Raw genomic sequence first — 20,610 nt, forward strand, 5'->3', positions numbered from 1 at the left:
AGAAGTCCTACCCCTGGCATCCTCTTAGGTGCCAGATGCTCAATAGTAATTGAGTAACGTTTCACACACTTTAAAAATGCACAGAAAAATAAAATAACATCCTCACTTGGGTTCTGAATAGGACAGAGAAACTTTAGCATCGGCCAAAGTTATTTCCAGGAGTAGAAACAATAAAAAGGGAGGTGTTGAGGAGCTGGAGTTAATGATTTAAACAGACAATCCTTACTTTATGCAAAGTGACAAGAGGATTTCTAAGTCGGAGATTTAGTTTAATTCATTGTTCTGAAATGACAGAAAGCACTTTTCAAAAAAAAAAATATATACAAGACAGGATATTGCCCATCTTCAGTAGTTTATGCTGCAGAGAACTACTTAAAATACCTGCAGAACAACTATCTATGTACATTTGGTGCTCTTAACAGAAGTGAGAATGAAGAAGAACAAACAAGGTAAGAGTCTCTGAAGATGCCACTTCTTTCACCTTGGAAAAGGAATTCTCAATGTGTATTATGGATGTCAAAAAAAAAGTAACTCCCTAAACTCAAGGAGTACTGAAGATCCTGTGCTGACCTATTTATTACTTTCAGAGTTATTATTAAGCAAAAAGCCATATGTAATAAATAATCCTTCTATGGGGTAGCAGAAGCTAAAATTTCTGTGTGAAATGATGGCATATTATGGGATACCAGACATTAATAGAATAATCAGAAACTTGCATGATAAGTTGAAGGCAGGACCGTAAATGGTAACAATGTCAGACAATTATTTTCAGTGAGAGCTGAGGGCAGGAATCTACCACATCATTACTTTCATTGTCCCTGTCCCCTGATGAGACCATGATGAAAAGAACCACAATAGTCATTTCATCAGAGAAGTGCTAAAACATGTCTGTATGACCTTGATTTTATAATGACGTTTCACTGGACTGCTCAAGAAAAGAACTTAAAAGAAAATAACCAAAAATTAGACACATATTTTCATTATCAGCAAGGTATCAGATATATCTTGTCTGTTTAAGTCTCAAAAGCAAAATAGATCAAGAAGCATTGGAATCTGTGTCATTATACTCCTCAATGAGACATGAGAGAACACTGATGTCAATCAGCAAAAAATTTTCAAGCACTTGAAAGCTTTTGGGGAAGTTACATGATCAACACTGTCATAAGTAAATATGCACAGACACCTACTATTCACTGCAGGAAAAAAAAAAAAAAAGAAAACATACCTCTGAGAAGAGTTTGAAATCCACATAGAAAGTTTCTTGGAAATTTAGAATGCTGAGGAGATTAAAAGCAGCTTAAGACATGAAATGGCAGGAATATGACATGTCACTGGAACACATTTAGAAACACTGCTAATTTCAGTCCCACCTCAGGGGACAACATGATCCCAACACAGGACAAGTGAGGCACATTCCTTCAAATAATTTGGAGTTGAATCGGCACAACATTACAGAGCAGCAGCAGAGGAATGATTGGTTGGAACTTGGCACCCATCATAATAAACAGGAAGGTGAAAAAGGTGTGTAAAAAGTGATTATGTGTGGAAATAAGCTGTCTCGCTTCACTTCCCAATAGGGTTATCTGTTTCCTGGTGTTTCTGTATAGTGAGAGCCTTTACTTAGGCTCCAGACAATCTCAGAGGTGGAATGGCTGAGGGGAGAGAGCTGTTGACTGTAAATGTTAAAGGCAGAGATGGAAAGGTGTTTGCACAGCAGAAAAATGACTGTGGGGCTCAAATCTGGAAGGGAGCAAACTCCACCCACAATTTTCCTTCCTGAAGAACTGATGCTGGGGTACATCAGGGAGGAGTTTATGCACTAAGGAGTTGTCCTATTTACAGGAATTGTGTGTATTAATGAGATGATCACATCCTTGAGCTGAGCACACACCACACAGGCTGCCTCCTGTCTGCTGGAAATCACTGCTGGTTCTCACATGGAAAAGGGGCTGCAGTGAGCGTCATCAGGAATTACAGTAAATTAATTAAACAGTCATTAATTATATTCTGCATTGATTAGCATTACAGATCTTAGTCACTCACACAGAGGGGGGAGGAAAAGTAATTTTCTGTTGCATTCATGGTCTTTGGAAAGTGGTGAGTCACAGGGAGCTGCTGAAGCCAGCACCTGTTACCTGCTCATCCCCAGCACAGCTTCACCAAAAACATTGTGAAGAAATTGTGACTGGAAGGCAGCCAGAGATCAGCCTTTCACTCACCAAAAACCTCCCAAACTTCTCTCAAGCTGCTGAAATTAATGGCAGCCAGAAGAACACCTGCCTGATTTGCATTTTAAGGCATTTTAAAGAAAATTACATGGTGGACTGAGAGTTGACTCAATTTATTTTTTTAAATATTCACTGAAGCCTCTTAGAGCATAACAAAAATAGGCATCCCAATTAAAAAGAGCCCCCAGTGTTTGCATGAACATCCAAAAGAAGACAAAAACGGGGATACATTTTTGTGCGTGTGTTAAAAATATTACCCTAATTGAGATGGTATTATAAAAAAAGAAAAAAAAAAAAGATGGTTGGTTGAGCCTCAGGTTGACTCTTCTTGTCTTTTCCTTGCCAATACATAAAGCAAAAGCAGAAATAACTGAAGCAGTCCAACAATCATACTTAGATGCAAGGGGCAGGTTTTGAAGGAGTGAGAGACAAGTGAGATAATAGGAAAAAAGCACCTTGTTAAGCATTAGTAGGGTGAGGAATAATCCTGTCCTCCCATTCCAAGTCCTCATCTTCCAGTGTTTGTTACACTAATAAATTTCACCTGTGAGGGCAACAGCTGTCTCAGTTAATTTTTTTTCCTTTATTCTAATTAATAAACATCTGGAATGTTTAAAAAATAGTAAAAATGGGCTAGGGGATTGTCTGGCTTTATCTTTCTCAGAGGCTGCTGGCTGTAGCTGGAGTTAGTGCTGTTGTTACTGTAGGAACCTGTGAGTCCTTAGCAGGTTGTGTTTGTCCACACAGTGCTTGGGTGAGTCAGCTTCTGGTGCTTCCATTTGACAGAGGAAATGGAAAATTGTCTGGGTACTGAGGGCCACACTGAAAATATTTGGCAATTCTGCCATTGCTCTAATTTGTGTAAAAATTTGTAATGCTTTGGGGAGCAAACCCAGTACAGATCCCTCTCCAGTGCTCTGTTGCAGACAGAGAATATCCTAGAACTATTTGAAATACCCAGTGGTACAACAGATAACTCCCCACCATCAGTTCCCCACACAATAGGATGGCTAAACAAGAAAACTTGGAATTCTGGAGCTCACGGGGAGGAGATGCCAATTAAAAGTATGGAACTGTTGTCTCACGAACAGTGTGAGGCTGCTAGAGGGAAACACCACCTTCCCCAGGGCCTGCAACAGGAAAAACCCAAGTGACAGATGGGAAAGAATTCAGGAAGAGCTGCAGAACTTATCTGACTTCTGGGAAGTTTGTCAGACTAAGGAGTTGAAGAAGCTCGAGGCTAAAAGAACATTAAAAGGCAATTTGAGCTCGGTCTGTAAATTCTTCATGGCCAGGAGATTTCAGAGAGCAGAGGACTGTACAAAGACAGAAAAATATCCAATACCTGGAAGATCTAATTATACAAATCTTTACTGGTAATAAAGAGCAGGATTAAACTCAATTTAGCTATCTAAAAGTCTTTATCTAAAAGTTATCCTCACTAACACATTGAAAGAGGCATTTCCAGAGGGTTATTCATTCCACCTATCTTAAGATGGATGAAATTGCTTGGAAGTCTGGCTTGATTAATTTTTTTGACATTATGGTGGAAGATGAGTTTATAGAAGTTGTTTATCCAGCTGAAATTTGCCAGTGGGATTCATCTCCTCCAAATGTGCATTTCTTTTAATGTTGGCAGTTGATCAAGGAAATGTCTTGAGCTGCAGCAGAACGCCCATTACTTGTGATTTCAAAATTGGCAAGGGAGCTTGTGGAACATAAGCAACAGTGGGAAGAATGGGAAGCTAGGTCTGCACAGCTGGCCAAACTGAGGACCCTAAAAGAACAAAACCCTTCCAAAATCTCATTTATCTGGAGAATGGGTGAGACTGCAGTCCCAGAAGATTCACACCAAGATCAGTTTTCTTAGAATCGTTAGGCTGGGAAAGACCCTTAAGGTCATTGAGTCCAACCATTCCACCAGCACTGTCAACCCACATCCCCAAGTGCCACATCCACACAGCTTTGAAACCCCTCCACAAAGGGATGGAGACTTCACCACTGCCCTGGCTTGACAGCTCTTTCAGTGAAGAAATTTCTCCTAATGTCCAACCTAAACCTCCCCTGATGCCACTTGAGGCTGCTTCCTCTTATCCTGGGAGAAGAAATCGAACCACCCCTGTTTTCAGTCATAGTGATAAAGAGCAACAAGGTCACCCTGAGCCTCTTTTACTCCAGGCTGAGCCCCTCCTGCTACTCCAGCCCCTTAATGCCTGTCTTGTGAGGGCCCAGAACTGGACACAAGATTCAAGGTGTGGCCCAGCAGTGCCAGCACAGGGGACAGTCCCTGCCCTGGCCCTGCTGCCACGCCATGGCTGGCACAGCCATGGGGGTTGGCGTGACCCAAGCATCACATTTTCCCAGCATGGCAAGCTCATCATGCTCACTGAGCAGTCAGAAAACACAAACCAACAGCTGCACATCAAAACCCACAGGATGCTTTTCTCCAGTTGTCTCACCCTCTGCCATTCAGGACTGCAGGGGACAAATGTGGCCCTTCTTCCTTCCCTACCTCTTCCAATAAATGCCTGATTGTGCAGCTGCTGCATAATAGCTGCTGATGCCAGTGGGACTGTGCAGGGATTGCATAATCATTCCAGAGAATGGGAATCTCTGGGCAAAGCCTCATCCCAGGACCGCCTGCCCAGTCCTTCCTCATCTCTCAGGTTCTGTGGGCTCAGAGAATTGGAGAACCTCTTTTCACTAAAGAGGTGAAAATTATTTTTGCATGTAACAGGCTTCCAACTTTTCACGTGGAAGTGCTGTGAGATTATAGTGGACACAAGAGCAGCCAGCAATGGGCTCCGTTCCAGTGTGTGTAAAAGCTGTTGTGGAATTAATCCTCCTGAATTCTTACAGCCTTTCTGCTTCTCCTCTAATGTTGAGGTGCACATATGGTAGCTGCAGCTATCACTGGGTAGCTCTAAAAGTTTAAATTTCTGTCATTAAAAGATGAGCGTACAGTAGATCCACAATATGAAAAAAAAGAAAAGGGGGGGGGGGTTGCAAATAATGAAAAGTAACCTAGAACAAAAGGAGAATAACCCACCAGCTGGCAGTCATAATGGTACACAACAAAAAATTTCCATGCTTTGTAAATTATCATTCAAACCATGCCATACCAAGTGGAATTCCTCAGTCCTGTGACACACACTAAGCACTGTTTTTCTTTCTCTGTGACTCAAGAAATGCTGCTCTGCAGGGATCATAGCCAGCCACTGATGAGAAAGTTCCTGCTGCAGCCAAAGGACATTTGATGCCCCAGCACACCCATATCTAGATGCAGCTGTGAGACAATTTAAAAATAATAAACCAGTCACAGTTCCAGTGCTGGTGTCAAAACATGCGTCTGTGTAAAACCAGCCATACAGCTCAGATAACCATAGAAGAAAATTTGTTTTCTTGCCTTTTGCACTCTGCTAAAATTGCCCAGGGTTCTTGGTCTCTTCTCTTTCCACATCACAGCACACCTCAATTTCTCCTATCACTTTTTTACATGGGAAAGGCAGGGAGGAAAGAGGGAAGAAGCATTTCTGCATAAAATTGCCTCTCTACCATCACTTCCAGTGTGTAGGGCTGTAAGCAATGACGGTGTTGTGGGTGTTGCCCTTCTGCTCCTAACTGCAAAAAACGAAGTTAAAAGTTATTTATTGCTTGGATGATTATGTGCAAGGAAACATACCCTGGATCTACAACAGGAACCAAATTAAATTTCACAGGCTTTACTCCTAATGATTTGAGCTTGAGAAATTGATACATTTGTTAATGTTAAAAAGCAGTTCTGTGTTGTTCTTTGAAGTATCTTCAGAAACTTATTTTAAAATAAATAATTTAAATTTTCCTGGTGCTAGAAAAGCCACACAAATTCAGTTGTGAAAAGAAAAATATACACAGAAAGAACAGTTGCAGGAAACACAACTGGTTTCATCCTACAATGAAAGCTCTCAACACAGTAATTACTACATATTTTCTCTTGAGCTGTGACTCAGAAGACTAGCCCCCTTAATACTGAAAAGTGAGAGCAGAAAATAAAGCTCTTGGCACAAGTAATAACTATTTCAAAAAATACTTTTTTCTCACATGTCATTAATAGGCATTTTATTTCCAGAAATGACAGAATCTCCTGCATCGTACGGAAGTAAATAAAAAAAGGTAATTTAACTTGGATAAATATGCAGCTCTGGGCTAAACCACAGGTTTGGTGCTCAAAACTCAAGTGCTGAAACAGATTCCTCCCTCCTAAATAGATGGTTGTGCAGCTGGAGCAATTTGAGCCTGTGGCGAAGGCAGAGGGAAACAGCACATGCATCTTGTCTCAGAAGATTTTTCATGCTCGGGAGAGAGAAATGGAAATGGAAGAAAGGAGGGGCAGCTTCCTGAGCCAAATGAAGTGCAGAGGAGCAATTCCAGCAGCCAGAGGGGCTCCCTGGTTGTTGGAGGCCAGCACAGGAACTGGGCACCTTCATCCTCCACCCCTGTTCTGCCTCCTGTCCATGCAGCACCCACCCTCCCAGCAGAGGATTTCTTGGTGATCCAGCTGGGATCCAGTTCAAGCAATATATTCATTTAATCTGCTTTCTAAACCAGCACTGCCACATTCTTTCAAACAGAATCTGGACAAACTCTTGTCCTGCATTAACAAAAGTCCCCTGAAATCTCAGTGGCTTTCAGTTTTCTTGGCTTCTGTGAGCCTCAGAGGAAGTCGGCTCCTCAAAGCTCTGCAAATGGTACCAGAATATTCCAATCTAATGTTTGGCTGACCCCTTTTCCCTTGCAGCATGTTTCAGCAGTTCAATTTCCATGCAAGTGGTTGGGTTTTAGCCTCAGTTGGACATCAGGACATGCTAGGCAGCAACTTTAAGAGATTGAATTTTGCTGATGGCAAGATGTTAGGGCAAAAAGAACAGGATATTCACCTGATGTTGGCTGGCCTGGGCTGTCATTTAGCTCAGTAGATTATTCTTGAATTTTACACAGAAACAAAGGTATAACTATATTAAAAATGCCAGAGATTATATACAGGGACTGTGAGCCAGATAAATATATACATAAATAAACACATGCATTCCTTACAGCTGGACACATTTCACCTTTACTCACTAATTCTGTTCAATTAATACCAAGGCACAAACCACATTATTCTGTATAACTGAACTGCATTTACCCTCAGCTGTAACTTGCAAAACCTGTTACAAAACTTAGAATTAACCATCCCTATAAGTAAAGACACTGTGAACGATACTGAGTATAGCTTGCACAGACAGCTTTTTAAATTGTCTTCATTTATAAAATAAATAGATTAAAATTTTTAAAAGTTACCAGACTTCTCTATAAGTGCTCTTCTTTCTGAATCAAGCAATACTGTTAAGCCAAAGTTTTAATGTTTGTAGGTTTTAAAAATCCCTGTCAGTATTTTCAGTGCATCAGGAGACTGCAAGCAGAGAAAAGCAGTGTCCTAATAAGCCATATCATAAATCACATGCCAAGTTTTACTGCCTTTTATTTTTTTAAACCTCGCTTTCAATTTCTAGAGGATCTGTTAAATTCAAATTGTCAGCACGAATGGAGGCTTTTTTCTCTTTTCATGTACCTGCATTTTAACACACAAGGGCACACTCTTGTAAAGCCTCCTGTACTTTCCCCTGTGCTCTCCTGGATCCAAGAAGAATGGTTTGGCACTCCTGTACAAGAGCTCAGCACACACAGAGACTATTTGAGTGTCTGAGGGATGTCAGAGCCACTCTCTAGGAACAGATTTTGAAAGCTGGTGACATCAGCTTTTGGGAAATTGGGATGAGCTGAAATCAGAGATAGCTCAGTCCTTAGCACTGATGCAGAAATAGTTCAAGTTCACGGATTTTTTTAAGAGCTTTTACAGCAGTACCAAGAACAAAATGAGGATCAAGCCCTACTCCAGAGATGCCCATCTCTTACCCCACCCACAGGAACATGCAGCATCTCTTGGCATATCATGAGCCTCAGAGATTCACCTTTCCTGCTACTGAGTTTGTGAGATAGCAGGGGAAAAAAAAATCAATCCCCATGCAGATGTGGGATAAGAATCTGCTTCCCTTTCCAGAGGTAGCTGTGTTTGAGGAAATACCACCAGGCCTTGGGTTTTCCATCAGAATCTTTTAGGATGTCTGTTATAGGTGTTCATCAAATCTGGTTATGAATAAACTTGAGGGAAGAAGTTTTCTGAGCAGAACACGGAGACTGCAGAAACCCTTCCATTAGTGGTACTGGATTGTAAATCAGAGTTGCACATTTGTATATTTGAGTGTGGCAGTGTAGAGCGAAGATGGCGTTAAGAGAAATCTGTACTACTGCTGCACATTTTTATAATTCAGTTTTTGGGGCCAGTGGGGCTGCTCATTTCCTAAGCTAGGCTTGGGACTCTGAGGTTCCTGCACCATCAGTTTCTTTTGGAGCCTGAGGAGGAATAGAGTAGCTCTGCAGAGTTGCTTTATATTGACAATAAAGGACCCTGAGGTGACTCTCTAGAAATTACCCCATTTTACCATTCTGATGTCTGCACTTAGGTGGGGTTAAACCCACTTGGAGTATCTATGCCATTAAATTACACTACACACAGCAGTAAGTCTCCTTTCCAAAGCAACACTCTTGGACCTTAAATAAGCAGACAAAAAATACTCTCTTGTCTCTATCAATAGCTCATCTGTTTTTAATTATCTTTCTTTATGACAGGAGTGCAATTAAAGCTATTTGGTCACTCCAGTTACATGAAAAAGATGTGAAAATGAGCACAGTCTCAAGTGGAATAATAAGTCTGGAGTTTCTCACATGATACCCACATTCAGTTTGGCATTATGATGCCTTGGGGTCTTGAAAAAACTTGAAAGCAGCTCAAACTGTTTGCTTAGCAAAAGCAGGGTTGGGGTTTTTTTGTTTTGTTTTGTTTTTTTATCATACAAAGAAATTTTGGTTCAGGTGTATTGGCTGTTTAAGGACTGCCACGTATTAGCAAGAAAATTCATCAAACCTCAACCAGATGAATTTCAGCCTCAAGCCACACATCTGTTTCAGGCAGCCTGGTAGTGACACAAGGGTTTCATAAATATCTGGAGAATTAGTAAGCCAAACCAATTTTCAGTTTTACTTGTAATGGGCCATGCACTCTTTTAAGACACTTTGGAAGGCCTGGGGCATTTTGAGTATTTTTCGGAAATAACCTTAAGAGGAGGGAGAAAACATTTCAGATCATGAAGAGTCAGACCCCAGCTCTTCAGTGAGGAAAAACACAGCTTTTCAGTGATCATCTTTCAGTTTATGTACTCAAACCTTCATCTGGTTCCTCCATTCAAAACTTGTAAATCAAACTTTGAATGCTTCATATTTCCATTTAAAATAAAAACAAACCTCAGAAATTCTCCTGGATGTTTTTACTTTCCAGAACAGTGTTCAGGAGTATCAACCAATTCAGGAACTACCAAATGAAAAACACTACTACTAATCAAAAAACACTTGATTTTCAGGAGCATAGGATTACTTCAGAAACCATTATTTACAGTAAGTAATATTTATTTATGTTAGCAACCCAACTGGTTTCACATCACTGCTCTTTGCAAGTGAGTATTGTAAAATACGGCCATTAGTAAAAAAATAGAGAAAATCGGATCCTGTGTGGTTTCATTCCTCTCCCACCCAATGCAGCTGACAGGACAAAAGATGTATTTCATTTGTACAATTATAGATATTCCAGAGACTCTACAGGAAACCAGTTTTCCCTCTTAGCTTTGCTCTGTTGGCCAGGCAGCCGTATTAATAACAGAAGTTAAGCCAGCTGCTGTTTTAACACCCACAGTTCAGGGGAAGGAGCTGGACGAGGCCAGTCTTTGCCTGCTGCAGCTCTCCAGGCTCGCTGCAAGTGCCAAACCTCCTCCTGCAAATGGATATTTGTAGGGCAGGCCTTGGATCCAAGCAGATCCTGAGCCTCACTTCCCAAAAGAGCAGCCAGATCTTTGGAAGTGTGACCATAGTGCTGTACCAAAACCAGTTCCTGACTGGTTGCAATTTGTCTTCCCAACTCTGTGGCTTCCAGATCACAGCACTGCCCTAGACACAAGTCCAAACCAGTAAGCCTACCAATGTTGATAGTGAAATGGTTTTAAAATCATGGGGATTTAGGGTTAAAAGGAAAATTAAGCTTAGTAGGCCCTGAGAAAAAATAAATACCCTAGGTCCATGAAGGCCTTGTACCTTGCTAGAGCTGCACCTGTGTAGCTAGTATATGATAAATTATATAATTGTTAGATGTGATGATTGTTTAGTAATTAAATATAATTACTGTTTAATGGTAAGAATAATCATGAGAAACTGTGGTCAGGGGCCTAAGAAAGATCACGAGAAACTCATGGTTGAATAAAGTCAATGTATACAATAGAACAATATAAGTTTAATAATTAATATGTAAGTTATATAACTATAGAATATAAAATACATTCAGATTGAAAGCCATGTCAGAGTCAGATTTGGGTCTGTACCCCTGATTCCCAGAGCTCTTAATAAAAGTACCTGCATGGAATCATATCCCCTGATTATGTGTGTTCTTGCATGCTAACAGTGTGACACCCTGTAGGCAAAGTGTCCCTCTGAAAACCCATCTCTGAACTCAATATTAGCAGCAGAAAGTCACGGAATCAAATTTAAAAGTAACTTCAAGAGGCAAAGAAAGCCCCTCCACTGGTGTGATATCCCAATCTGCCTGACCTCTGCCAGCAGCTCTCCCTGCCCAAGCCAGCCTGTCCCTTGGGAGCACGAGATCTTCCCAACGTGTCTAAAGCTCCTCCAAGACCAGGGAGCAGCCATCAGAAGTGATGTGATGCCATGTGCAGTTCAGGTTATATCCCTGAGCCCTTATGGGAGTTGCACAAGTTTAAACTGGTAAGAGATGAGAGTTTTAAGAAATGTGGTTGTAGGAGATGGAAAGATAGAAACTTCCACAGATACTGAAGGGTTTGATTTACAGCCTTGGATTGATGAAAAATAAAAAAGTATACAGACATTAAGCAGAAAAATGATAAACTTATGTTCCTCTATTTATAAGAATATACCTTAAGCAAGAAATGGTCTTGGGTAAGATGGTGAAGGGCTTTATAGTGTAGTAATGTAATTGTACAGAGTAAGCTAAGAGTTTAGATGTTATCATAGAGTATACATGTAATAGTAGCCCATAGAAAAAAGTATACACAGTGCAGCAGAATCAAGTAAAAGTGGTAGGTTACAAAAACAAAATAAACTTTGTGGCTTCTTTCTATCGGATTAGAGGTTATATATTGCCTTGTAACCAAAATACTTGTGACTACCTTGAGCTATGCCCGACTTTTTACTCCTCTAAAATCTCACAGCCTTTTAGGCTAATGTTTATCTGAGTAATAAATTGTTTTTAGCCCGATAGTAGTCCCATCCCTTCAAGTGAGGCTTTGATAATAATAGTGGTGAGCAATTTAAAAATCAGACATACCAGCACTCATAACAAACGATTCCGATGGGAACGTCTTTAAAACTGCTTCACAAGGTGTTTTTTTCTAGTAATCCATTGCAAACAATCAGTGCTGGGATGTCTGAGACAGGTGACAGCGATCACCTTTTTAACACATGATGCCCTTAGGTGGTAATTAGCTCCCATTACACAGACAAGCGATTCAGCTGGGAAAGAGCAGTGGAAGTAAGCACATGCCTGGTTCCCACCTGCATTTCCTAGGTGGAAGGGAGAAGAGCCTGACAGGTGACACTCACACCTTGTATCTGAGCTCACAGATAGTGTGCTGATGTTAACTCGGTGTAAGCATAATGCAAGGGAAATTTAAACAATCCAAATGTTTTCTTCCCACCTGCAAAGCAACATTGTTTAACTCTGATAAATCAGGCATGTATTGCACATTTATTCTATTTAAACCTTAACACCATCCTGAGGTATTTGCTTTCAAACATATTTTGACATTTTCTCTCCATTTTTGCAGATTTGTCAGCTACGGTAGGGAGAGTACTTGAGTTGAAATTTCGGGCTGTTTTTCAAGTTGAACATTTCCAGTGCTTGACTTTTGTGTAAACTCTTAAGCACTAGAATTCTATCTTCCCTAAGCCAGTTATTATTTAGAAATATTAGCAGAGGCTGTCAGTGATGGTGGTCATTTTTAGCAGTGGCTGTGACAAAATTGATTTGCCACCACTTAAGGTCCTCCTCCCGTCTGAATCTCATGCAGGTGCTGGGATGCCTTTCACAGCTAGACCAGAGGAGAATTTGTGACCCATCAAAAGTGCGATAATTCAGCCTGGGGATTAAAATAGGGACAAATCCAATGCTCTTTTGTGGCAAGATGGCAACACCCAGGACCACTGCTTAATGCCGAGTTGTTCTCTGTCAATTCAAAAAATCCTGAACATTCAATCTCTCTGGTATTGAGCCAACCTAAAGCAAATTGTTATTTTTGTTGAACTTTCTTCTGCATTGGAAAAACCTGAATCATTCAGCTATTTTGATGTTCTCCCAAAAAAAAAAAAAAAAAATATATATATATATATATATATATATATATATGAGGAGCTTCACCTAAAAAGTCTGAGACTTTACACTTTCTTTCATGCAAACAAGATGGCCAAATTGAGATTGAATGAGCAGCATTCATTCTGGAATTTTGTACCTTTCAAGAATTAGTGTTGGTAACCCAAACAACCTTTCAGTATATATTTTGGATATTATGGTGCATGCCCTGTATAACGTGGCCATAGGAGTCTACAAATGCCAAATGATGAAATTTATTTCCCTGCTCTTTGGCAGACTCCACAGGCAGAGGGATTAGATTATATTCTATTTCTTTCTGGTTTGAAATATATTTAGACAACTGAATGGCTTTTCATTTAGTGCTTGTCCTGCAATTAATTTCTCATCCTCCCTTTCAATCTGGTGAGGCTTTTATGAAGTCTTGTGCATTGTGCTTTGTCCTCCCTCATCCTTCCATTTCTGGGCAAGGAGGGCACATTCTTGTTTCCTGTAGCCACCAAGGGCTTCTTGTTGCAGAAAGCTGTTTGTTAGCCTGGCATCCCAGCTCTGCCTGTGACCAGAGAGAGCAAAAACTTTCCTCCCAGTCCCACTGGGCAGGCTGGAAGGCAGATGCAGATCACAGCAGGCCTGCTCAGATCCGTGTAGGGCCATTTTATGCCAGAGTCAAATCTGAACAGCTGCAGAGGCTGGTTGCTTTTCTGTGAACTGTGAGCCACAGCTCGTGTAAGTCATGGATGCAGGGTGTGTGTGAGTCCTGAAGGGACTGTGGTGATCCATGGTGCTTTTATGTCAACACCAACTTAACCAGAGGCCTCGTAATGGTCAATGTGGCAACTGTGTACCTCATTTGTTAGGAAAATGGCAGAAATCTCTGGAAAAACTCGCCTCCAGGGGCTCTGAATCATTCCTTCATTACTAACGGGTGGCGTTTCATTCCAGCAGAACTGAGCCACCAAGCCATTGCTGCTGTCAAAGAGGAGGCAAGGAGCTGGCTGCTGCCTTGTCAGGCAGTGAAAAATGACAGTATCACAGAATTATTTGGGTTGGAAGAGACCTCAGAGCTTATCCAGTTCCACCCCCTTCATGGGCAGGGACACCTACCACTAGACCAGGCTGCTCCCAGCCCTGTCCAGCCTGGCCTTGGACATTTCCAGGAATGGGGCAGCCACAGCTTCTCTGGGAAATCTGTGCCAGGGCCTCAGCACCCTCATGGTTATTGTAAATGCAGGTGAAGCCGGTGGGAAGAAATGATGATGTCTGACTCCAGTTCAGAAGGCTGAATTATTTCTGTATTATAACTATACTGATACAATAATATACTATTAATATATATAATACATTAATATACTGTTTAAAAGAGATACTAAAACTACAAACCTACTTTTCTAACTACCATATCTAACTCACAACTTGTGACCCTCTCTCGAGTCCAGCACCAGGTGGGTTGGATTGGCCATCAGGCTCAAACAATCCTCACCTGAATCCAATCAAGCACTCACAATTCTCCAAACACATTCCACATGGGAAAAACAAGGAGCAGAAACAAAAATTGTTTTCTCTTTCATTTTTCTCTGTGCACCTCTATGAAAAATCCTGAGAGAGAGAGAAGAATGTGCCTGCCACACATGGTAAAGAATTTCTTCCCAATATCTGAAGTTCCCTGCTGCTGATGTGGTTTGTCTTGGTCCTGTTCAGTGAGCAGCAGGGGCAGCCTGGGGTGCTGTACAGTGACAATAACCTCCACCAGGGAAAAGGAGCAACCTGAGCCACCTCCAGAGCACAAGCTGCAGCTCTATGTGCATTAAAACCCTGCAGAAGTGACCAGAAGTGACAAACACAGGGTTTCTGCTGCCAAGCACGCTGTGCTGGGGGACTGGAATATAACACTTCTTGCACATGGAAATTAGCATTCACCTCTCTGCATTAGGAAAATGCAGGTATTTTTATGGGATCCTGCTACTGCAAAATGGTGTGAAGCAGTACCTTTCAACCTTACTGGTCCAGTCCCCAGTCAATCAATCAATCAAACATTCATCCACTTCATTATTTGTCGGGGAAGAGGACCTTTTAGCCTAGCAACTGTCCTGTCAGGCTTTGGTTTCAGGGAGAAGCTGTGGATTTGGCTCAGACTCATCCAGCTTGGAAAATGCAAAGCTACTCAAATCCAAGCTGCTCACAGCAGTGGTATTTTAGCTTCTGGGCTCCAAACAAATATTCATGAATTTTGCTATGGTCTTTGGGTCCAGGAACTCTAGTAACTCTCACTTTGGTGACATTCTTTGATTTTACCTTAACCTGAAGAAGGACCTGGCCAGCAGCAACTTGGGGACAACTCAGGCAGAGGAAAAAAGTAACTGGTTGATAGATCTGACATGTTTAAAATTGCACTCTGTCCTGGGACACACAAATGCCTGCTCTATCTGCTTCATCTCTAAACATTTATTTAAAAGCAAAGATTAAATAAAACAAACTGTATTCTGTCAAACAGCCTAGTGATTTAAATTATGTAGATAGCAGATTAGTGAAGCATTTCAGAGGAGGGGAAGCAGACGTGGCAATCAACAGAAGAGTGAGATGAAACAACTGAAGGTGCTGTGAAGGACAGAGGTGCCTGCAAGCCATGATATGTGCTTATAGTCTGCAGTTTCTTTCTCCCCGGGGTGTTTTCTTTTAATTAATTATAGCTAAGTCTCCTGAGATTCTCTTCTGGATATGAAAAACTGATTTTAAACTTCATCTGTGTGCAGACCTTACAAGAGGCAGGTTTGCATATTGTGTTAATATGCATTTCTACCTGTAGCAAAAAAGGACAATGACAGAACAAAACTGGGTTTTTTTGTGGGGTTTTTTTTTGTTTGTTTGTTTTGGTTTGGTTTTTTTTTTTTTTTATTTCTAACATGAATAAGGCTGTCTAATTGATTATTAGAAAGGTATTAGCCGTCAAACCTGGAAGGTCTCATGTGAGTGAGTTTTGGGGGAAGGCTTAAATCCTTGGAGTTGTAAGAAAATCTTATATTTCTGTCTGGAGGTCCTCCCTGGCTGACAGTACTGAAAAATGCCTCAGTCTGAATTAAGGTAACACTGTTGTGCTGTGTCTCAGGTGGCTGCATACCCAACCTTGCAGTGCCCAGCATCTTGCACTTGTTACCTAATTGAGCAAAGAGATGTATTTCTTTAATTTGTTACTATGATTAGTGATCTTAGTCTGCCTCAAAACATTCCCTAGCTGGACCATAGTTGATGTGGATGGATCCAACAGCCAGTCGCACACTCTGCACAAGATTTAAAGCAGCTGTAATGCCCAGAAAGTGCTGCAAGCAAAAAGCTTCGTAATACTTACAACACTTGTGTAAGGAAAGCCCATAAATATATTATTTACCCATGTATATGTGAGGAAATAGAAGCACATTTTCTCATCACAGGAAAGGAACAGGGGTCAGAGTAAGCAATCAGGACCAGTTTAATATGAAAAGGGAGAAACAAGCTTAGCCTCCCACTCTGGCTGTGCAGAATCAAACAAAAGAAGGAGAATGCAGCCATCCATAGCACACACAAGGTCATACCAGACCAAACCTAACTAGGGAAGGTAGAGGCCTCTTAAGACCTCCTCTTTCTTCCTCATGTTTTTTCTTCCTCTTTCTTGCCTCCACAAGTTAAATCTGCAGCTGAGAATACTAAAAGTTTTTCTTTACAGGAAATACTTTGGTGTTGGGTGCTCCTAAAACATTATGGAAACCATTTGTGCTTTATGTCTTCCAGAAAATTATATTGATGTGCCTCAAGATGGGAGAGGTAAGACCAGACTTCAAGGAGCAGCTTTCAAGAAAATGAACTAAATTACAAGAGCTGAAAAAATTATAGATAAGCAGGAGAGAGAAAGACTACAAGAGGAAAATTGAGCAAGTCACCTGAAGACAGACACCATTCAAACAACTTCTACAGGCAAATGATACAGAAAGAGTCTCCAGGAGAAAGTAGTCTGTAAGCAATATTTTAATGCTAGACTGACACTATTATCTCTGGAAGGAAGCACCCTATTTGTGAAAATGCTCAGTAGGAAAATTACGTTGCTCTGGCAAATCCACACAAAGGTGGAAAACAACCACAAGACAAACCTTTGGTAGATAACTTTTCTTTGCCTCCCCATCCATCAATTGCCACTTGAGCCTAATCTCAGCCTAAGTGTCAGAATCCTGAATGTGAGTTTTTCCAAAGTTCTCTGGTGAACATTTTGTCACAATAGGGTAGATGCTGGCAGTCCACATCACTGTTAACCATACTGTCCTATGCATTGCAAAGGTAAGCAGAGCCCTTTCATTGAGTCCGACTGCAGGGTAACTTCAACCATAATGCACATTTTTAGATCACTGGCAATGACTCTGCTAAGATATCTGAGCCCATCTTAAATTCAGGTTCTTGAAGAAGGTAACTTTATTAGGATTCAAAACCATTCCACCCCCATACTCCTTGAAGATGAAAGCAAAACTGAAAAAAAAAAAACAACAAACTGTATTTTTCAAAAGCAATAATACCACTGTCCCCCTGCTTTCCAAGGCAATAGTCCAATTCCTCAGCCACTGCTCGGCTGCAGAGTTTACCCCACACAAGTCTCAGCAGAATCCCTTTGTAAGCCAAAAAAGCAATGACTTCGCCACAGAGGCATGTGGAGCACTTGATCAGTGGGTTGCAATAGATTGACTTAACTTTTCACAGGACAGGGTTATCTTAAAATCAAACAGTACCAATTACATGAGCAAATCCTGTGAAATTCAGTTTTAAGATATTTGCATGGAGAACCTGGCAATGACAAGCAAACAGAGGAGTTCATCTGGAAATCATAATGCAAAGCCAGGGTAATGCCAGTTTAATCCTTCATGTCTAATATTTTGTCCTGCAAACCTCAGTAATTTTAAAATAACCTTGCATTTACCCTGTAACCGCAACACCTTGTTAATGAATAATCAAGTGTTCCTTTTGTACTTCTTTGGCTGGATGAAGTTTGGTCTTCTGTTGAACTCAGAGGGGACACTCTTCTCAGTGATTTGAGTTAATTCACAGCTAACTCAGCATCCTGGAGTTCAGGATGGTACGTGACTAAAACCGTGGAATAAACAGTGTTGGAGGACCCAACAAGGCTGGAAGCCACAGGAGTGGAAGCCCAGTCTTCAAATAAAGCCCAGTGTGAGCAGAATGCCAGCAAGCACATGCCCCTTTCCTGTGTAAACCAACAACTAAACATGTCAGGTATCACTGAATAAGGGCAGGCAGTGCCTAAAAGAACAAATTCACAGGTGGGAGTGCCACCCTGCAGGCAATGAACTCCATCCTGTCCCAGGACAGCTTGGACAGCCCCTTCTCACTCATCACAGAAGCTCCTGCACAACACCCCCCCCCCCCACCCCCTTTCAGCTTGTAGAGACCTAAGGGAGCTGCCACAGTGCACCTGGGGTGTTACACCTCTGTTACACATTAAGAACACTCCAAGAAAAGAAAAGCAAAATGAGTAGCTGGAGGTGATGCCATCCATGCCAACATCCACGCTTCCTCGTTGGCTCCAAGATCTATTACCCCTGCAGACACCCAAAAAAGTATCCAGAGTAACCAGTGCACCCTACAGTAACTTCTTGGTCCTTTCACCTTCTCCCAGCACCTACTTTCATTGTGAGGTGATGACTGCCCCAGAGAGCTTTGGAAAGAGCTTATGTTCATAAAGGAATTTGTATTAGATACTGGTTTGTGTGACTTACTGTATTTTGTAAGGGTTTTTTTCCCTTTGGGAATTGTGCGTTATTAATGAGCAGTTTTATGCTTTACTTCTAGTACACGTATACCTTGTAATGGATGTGCTTTTTGTTTGTTTGTTTCCTTTTATTTTATTCTCTATACAGGGCCAGTAAATATAAGGTAGATACTCTCTGGCTGAAATTCTGATTTTGCCTACCAATTAATTTATGGATAAATCCATGTCGTAGCTGGTGAACAATTTTTCATCAATTGTGTTGTTATAATGACCTGATAGTCTCTCTACTTTAGCAGAATAAAATATTATGAATAAGACTAATGCTAGTTGGGCCTTAAATTAAAGGGAAATAGTGCACTAGATATTTCCCTACCATCATTTCTATCAGCCCTTCTTCCTTGGTGTTGGGACACTGCAGAGGAGCACTGGCTACACAAACAGCCACCTGAACACCTCAGCCACCTCTGTAGCTGTGCTCTGATATCCCCCTGTATTTACTTGATCAAAATTATGGTGGACCAGATAAGCTGCAATGGATTTTTCAGTTATTTCTGCAGAGAGACTGGTTCAAATGCAATCCTTCTCTAAAGGAAATTACCTGGACTAAAATAATTGTATTTTCCTCAATATCCATCCTGATATCTATGGAAAAAATAAAGGATCTGAAATTAAGACTTACAAAAGTGCATACATTATACCTCCCATGTGACAATGGCAGCTGTCTATCTCAGTGGCTATTAGTGACCTTCCTGCTCCAGAAACCCCTTCCCCTGTCCAAATAATTTCCTCTCTTCTGTTTCACTGAGAACTGTGTTCAACTTCTTAGTAAGTGCTGTGTATAACATAGGACATAAAAAGATGAGTTATAAAGCTTGTGCAGGACTTGATGTTGTAATTTAACCATCTTTTGTGCCTGGTTATGGATTTTACAAAAAAAACAGAATGAAAATAATCTGGCCTCTTAATGTATAATTCAGCATATTGTAGCAGCTATTTTAGACACCTGTTTTTTATGGTTTTACTACAGCTGTAATTTCTGTATGAAGACTGTCCACTTGAAGAAGCAATGAAGTTAACACGTCAAAATGATTTTTTAAAGTCAGGTCTATTCCACCACCTGTGACTGTGTATGAAAAGTAAAGCAACAAAAACAAAACCTCAACCACTGCTGGGAAGAAACACCTTTTCTCAGCCTCAAAAGTTCTCTTCTGTAAGACAGGCATTTCTTCTAGTCCTCCTTTTAAAAAAGTAGTAAATTACTAAGAAGATAATATATATACAGTACAATAGTCTATTTGGATAGTCAGCAGACTATTTTCGGCTAATTAAGCTAACTAGAAATTCTAGGGTTGCAGTGATTTCTCTTTATTGATACATTGATGATAATACTGTTTCCATAACACTTGATGTTTGAAATCAACACGTGCCAGTGTCCAGTGATTTGCTAATCTAGTTTCTGGTCTAATCCTGTCCTATTTTTTGCAGCATTCTCTGACTTCATATTATGAATCATGTTGTCTTTCTCAAGTGATTGCCAAGCAAACCAAAAATGTGTTTTACACTGCTATTGCACTGCTCTCGTCTTTATATACAGTAGTTTTTATAAAGATGTCTTTAGGTTTTAATAAATGAGTGTAACGTAAACTAATCTCTGTAATAAATCTTGCTTTAGTGTTCCAAAGGCTGTCTGGAATAGCTGTAGAGATTTGAGCTCCTGAGTATTTCAATAGCTTCAAAATTCATGGCTTCCTTTCCCTCTGCAGGAAATCCCCAGGTACCAGAACTGCATGGTCTGTACAAGGGTAAAATGAAGACAGTGTATTTAACACAAAAAATTGACTTGGAGATGGGGGGAAGGGGCCCTAAGAAGCCAAACCACACTACAAAAAAAAAAAAAAAAAAAAAAAAAAAAAAAAAAAAAAAACCAAAAAAAAACAAAACAAAAAAAAACCCACTAAGGCTATTGCATTAATCAATACATGTTCCATTTAGTCTGCTTCACATTTCCAGCAGTTACTAATAGCAGATATTTAAGAGGAAAGTGTGAGACACTGAAGAGAGACTGCTAAGAATTAAACATAATCTTCTCACTACTCAAGGCAAACACAGTTTAGTTT

The 20,610-nt window shown here is 40.7% G+C and overlaps 2 protein-coding genes across 7 annotated transcripts in view; one reads left to right on the plus strand and one right to left on the minus strand.

Annotated features, from left to right (window-relative positions):
• Window positions 1-20,174, plus strand: part of SHISAL1 (shisa like 1) — a 71,618-nt gene extending 51,444 nt beyond the window's left edge. For all 4 annotated transcript variants that reach the window (XM_072923698.1, XM_030263402.4, XM_012569313.5 and 1 more), the window contains exon 5: window positions 16,513-20,174. In XM_072923698.1, coding sequence (XP_072779799.1) covers window position 16,513 — 1 coding nt within the window. In that variant the 3' untranslated portion in view covers window positions 16,514-20,174. The remainder of the gene's footprint in view (window positions 1-16,512) is intronic.
• The window catches only part of PARVG (parvin gamma), a 120,540-nt gene that overhangs the window by 19,455 nt on the left and 80,475 nt on the right, over window positions 1-20,610 (minus strand). The gene's annotated exons all lie outside the window — the stretch shown is intronic.

This window comes from Taeniopygia guttata, chromosome 1A, assembly GCF_048771995.1.
Source record: "Taeniopygia guttata chromosome 1A, bTaeGut7.mat, whole genome shotgun sequence".
NCBI classification, from domain to species: domain Eukaryota; kingdom Metazoa; phylum Chordata; class Aves; order Passeriformes; family Estrildidae; genus Taeniopygia; species Taeniopygia guttata.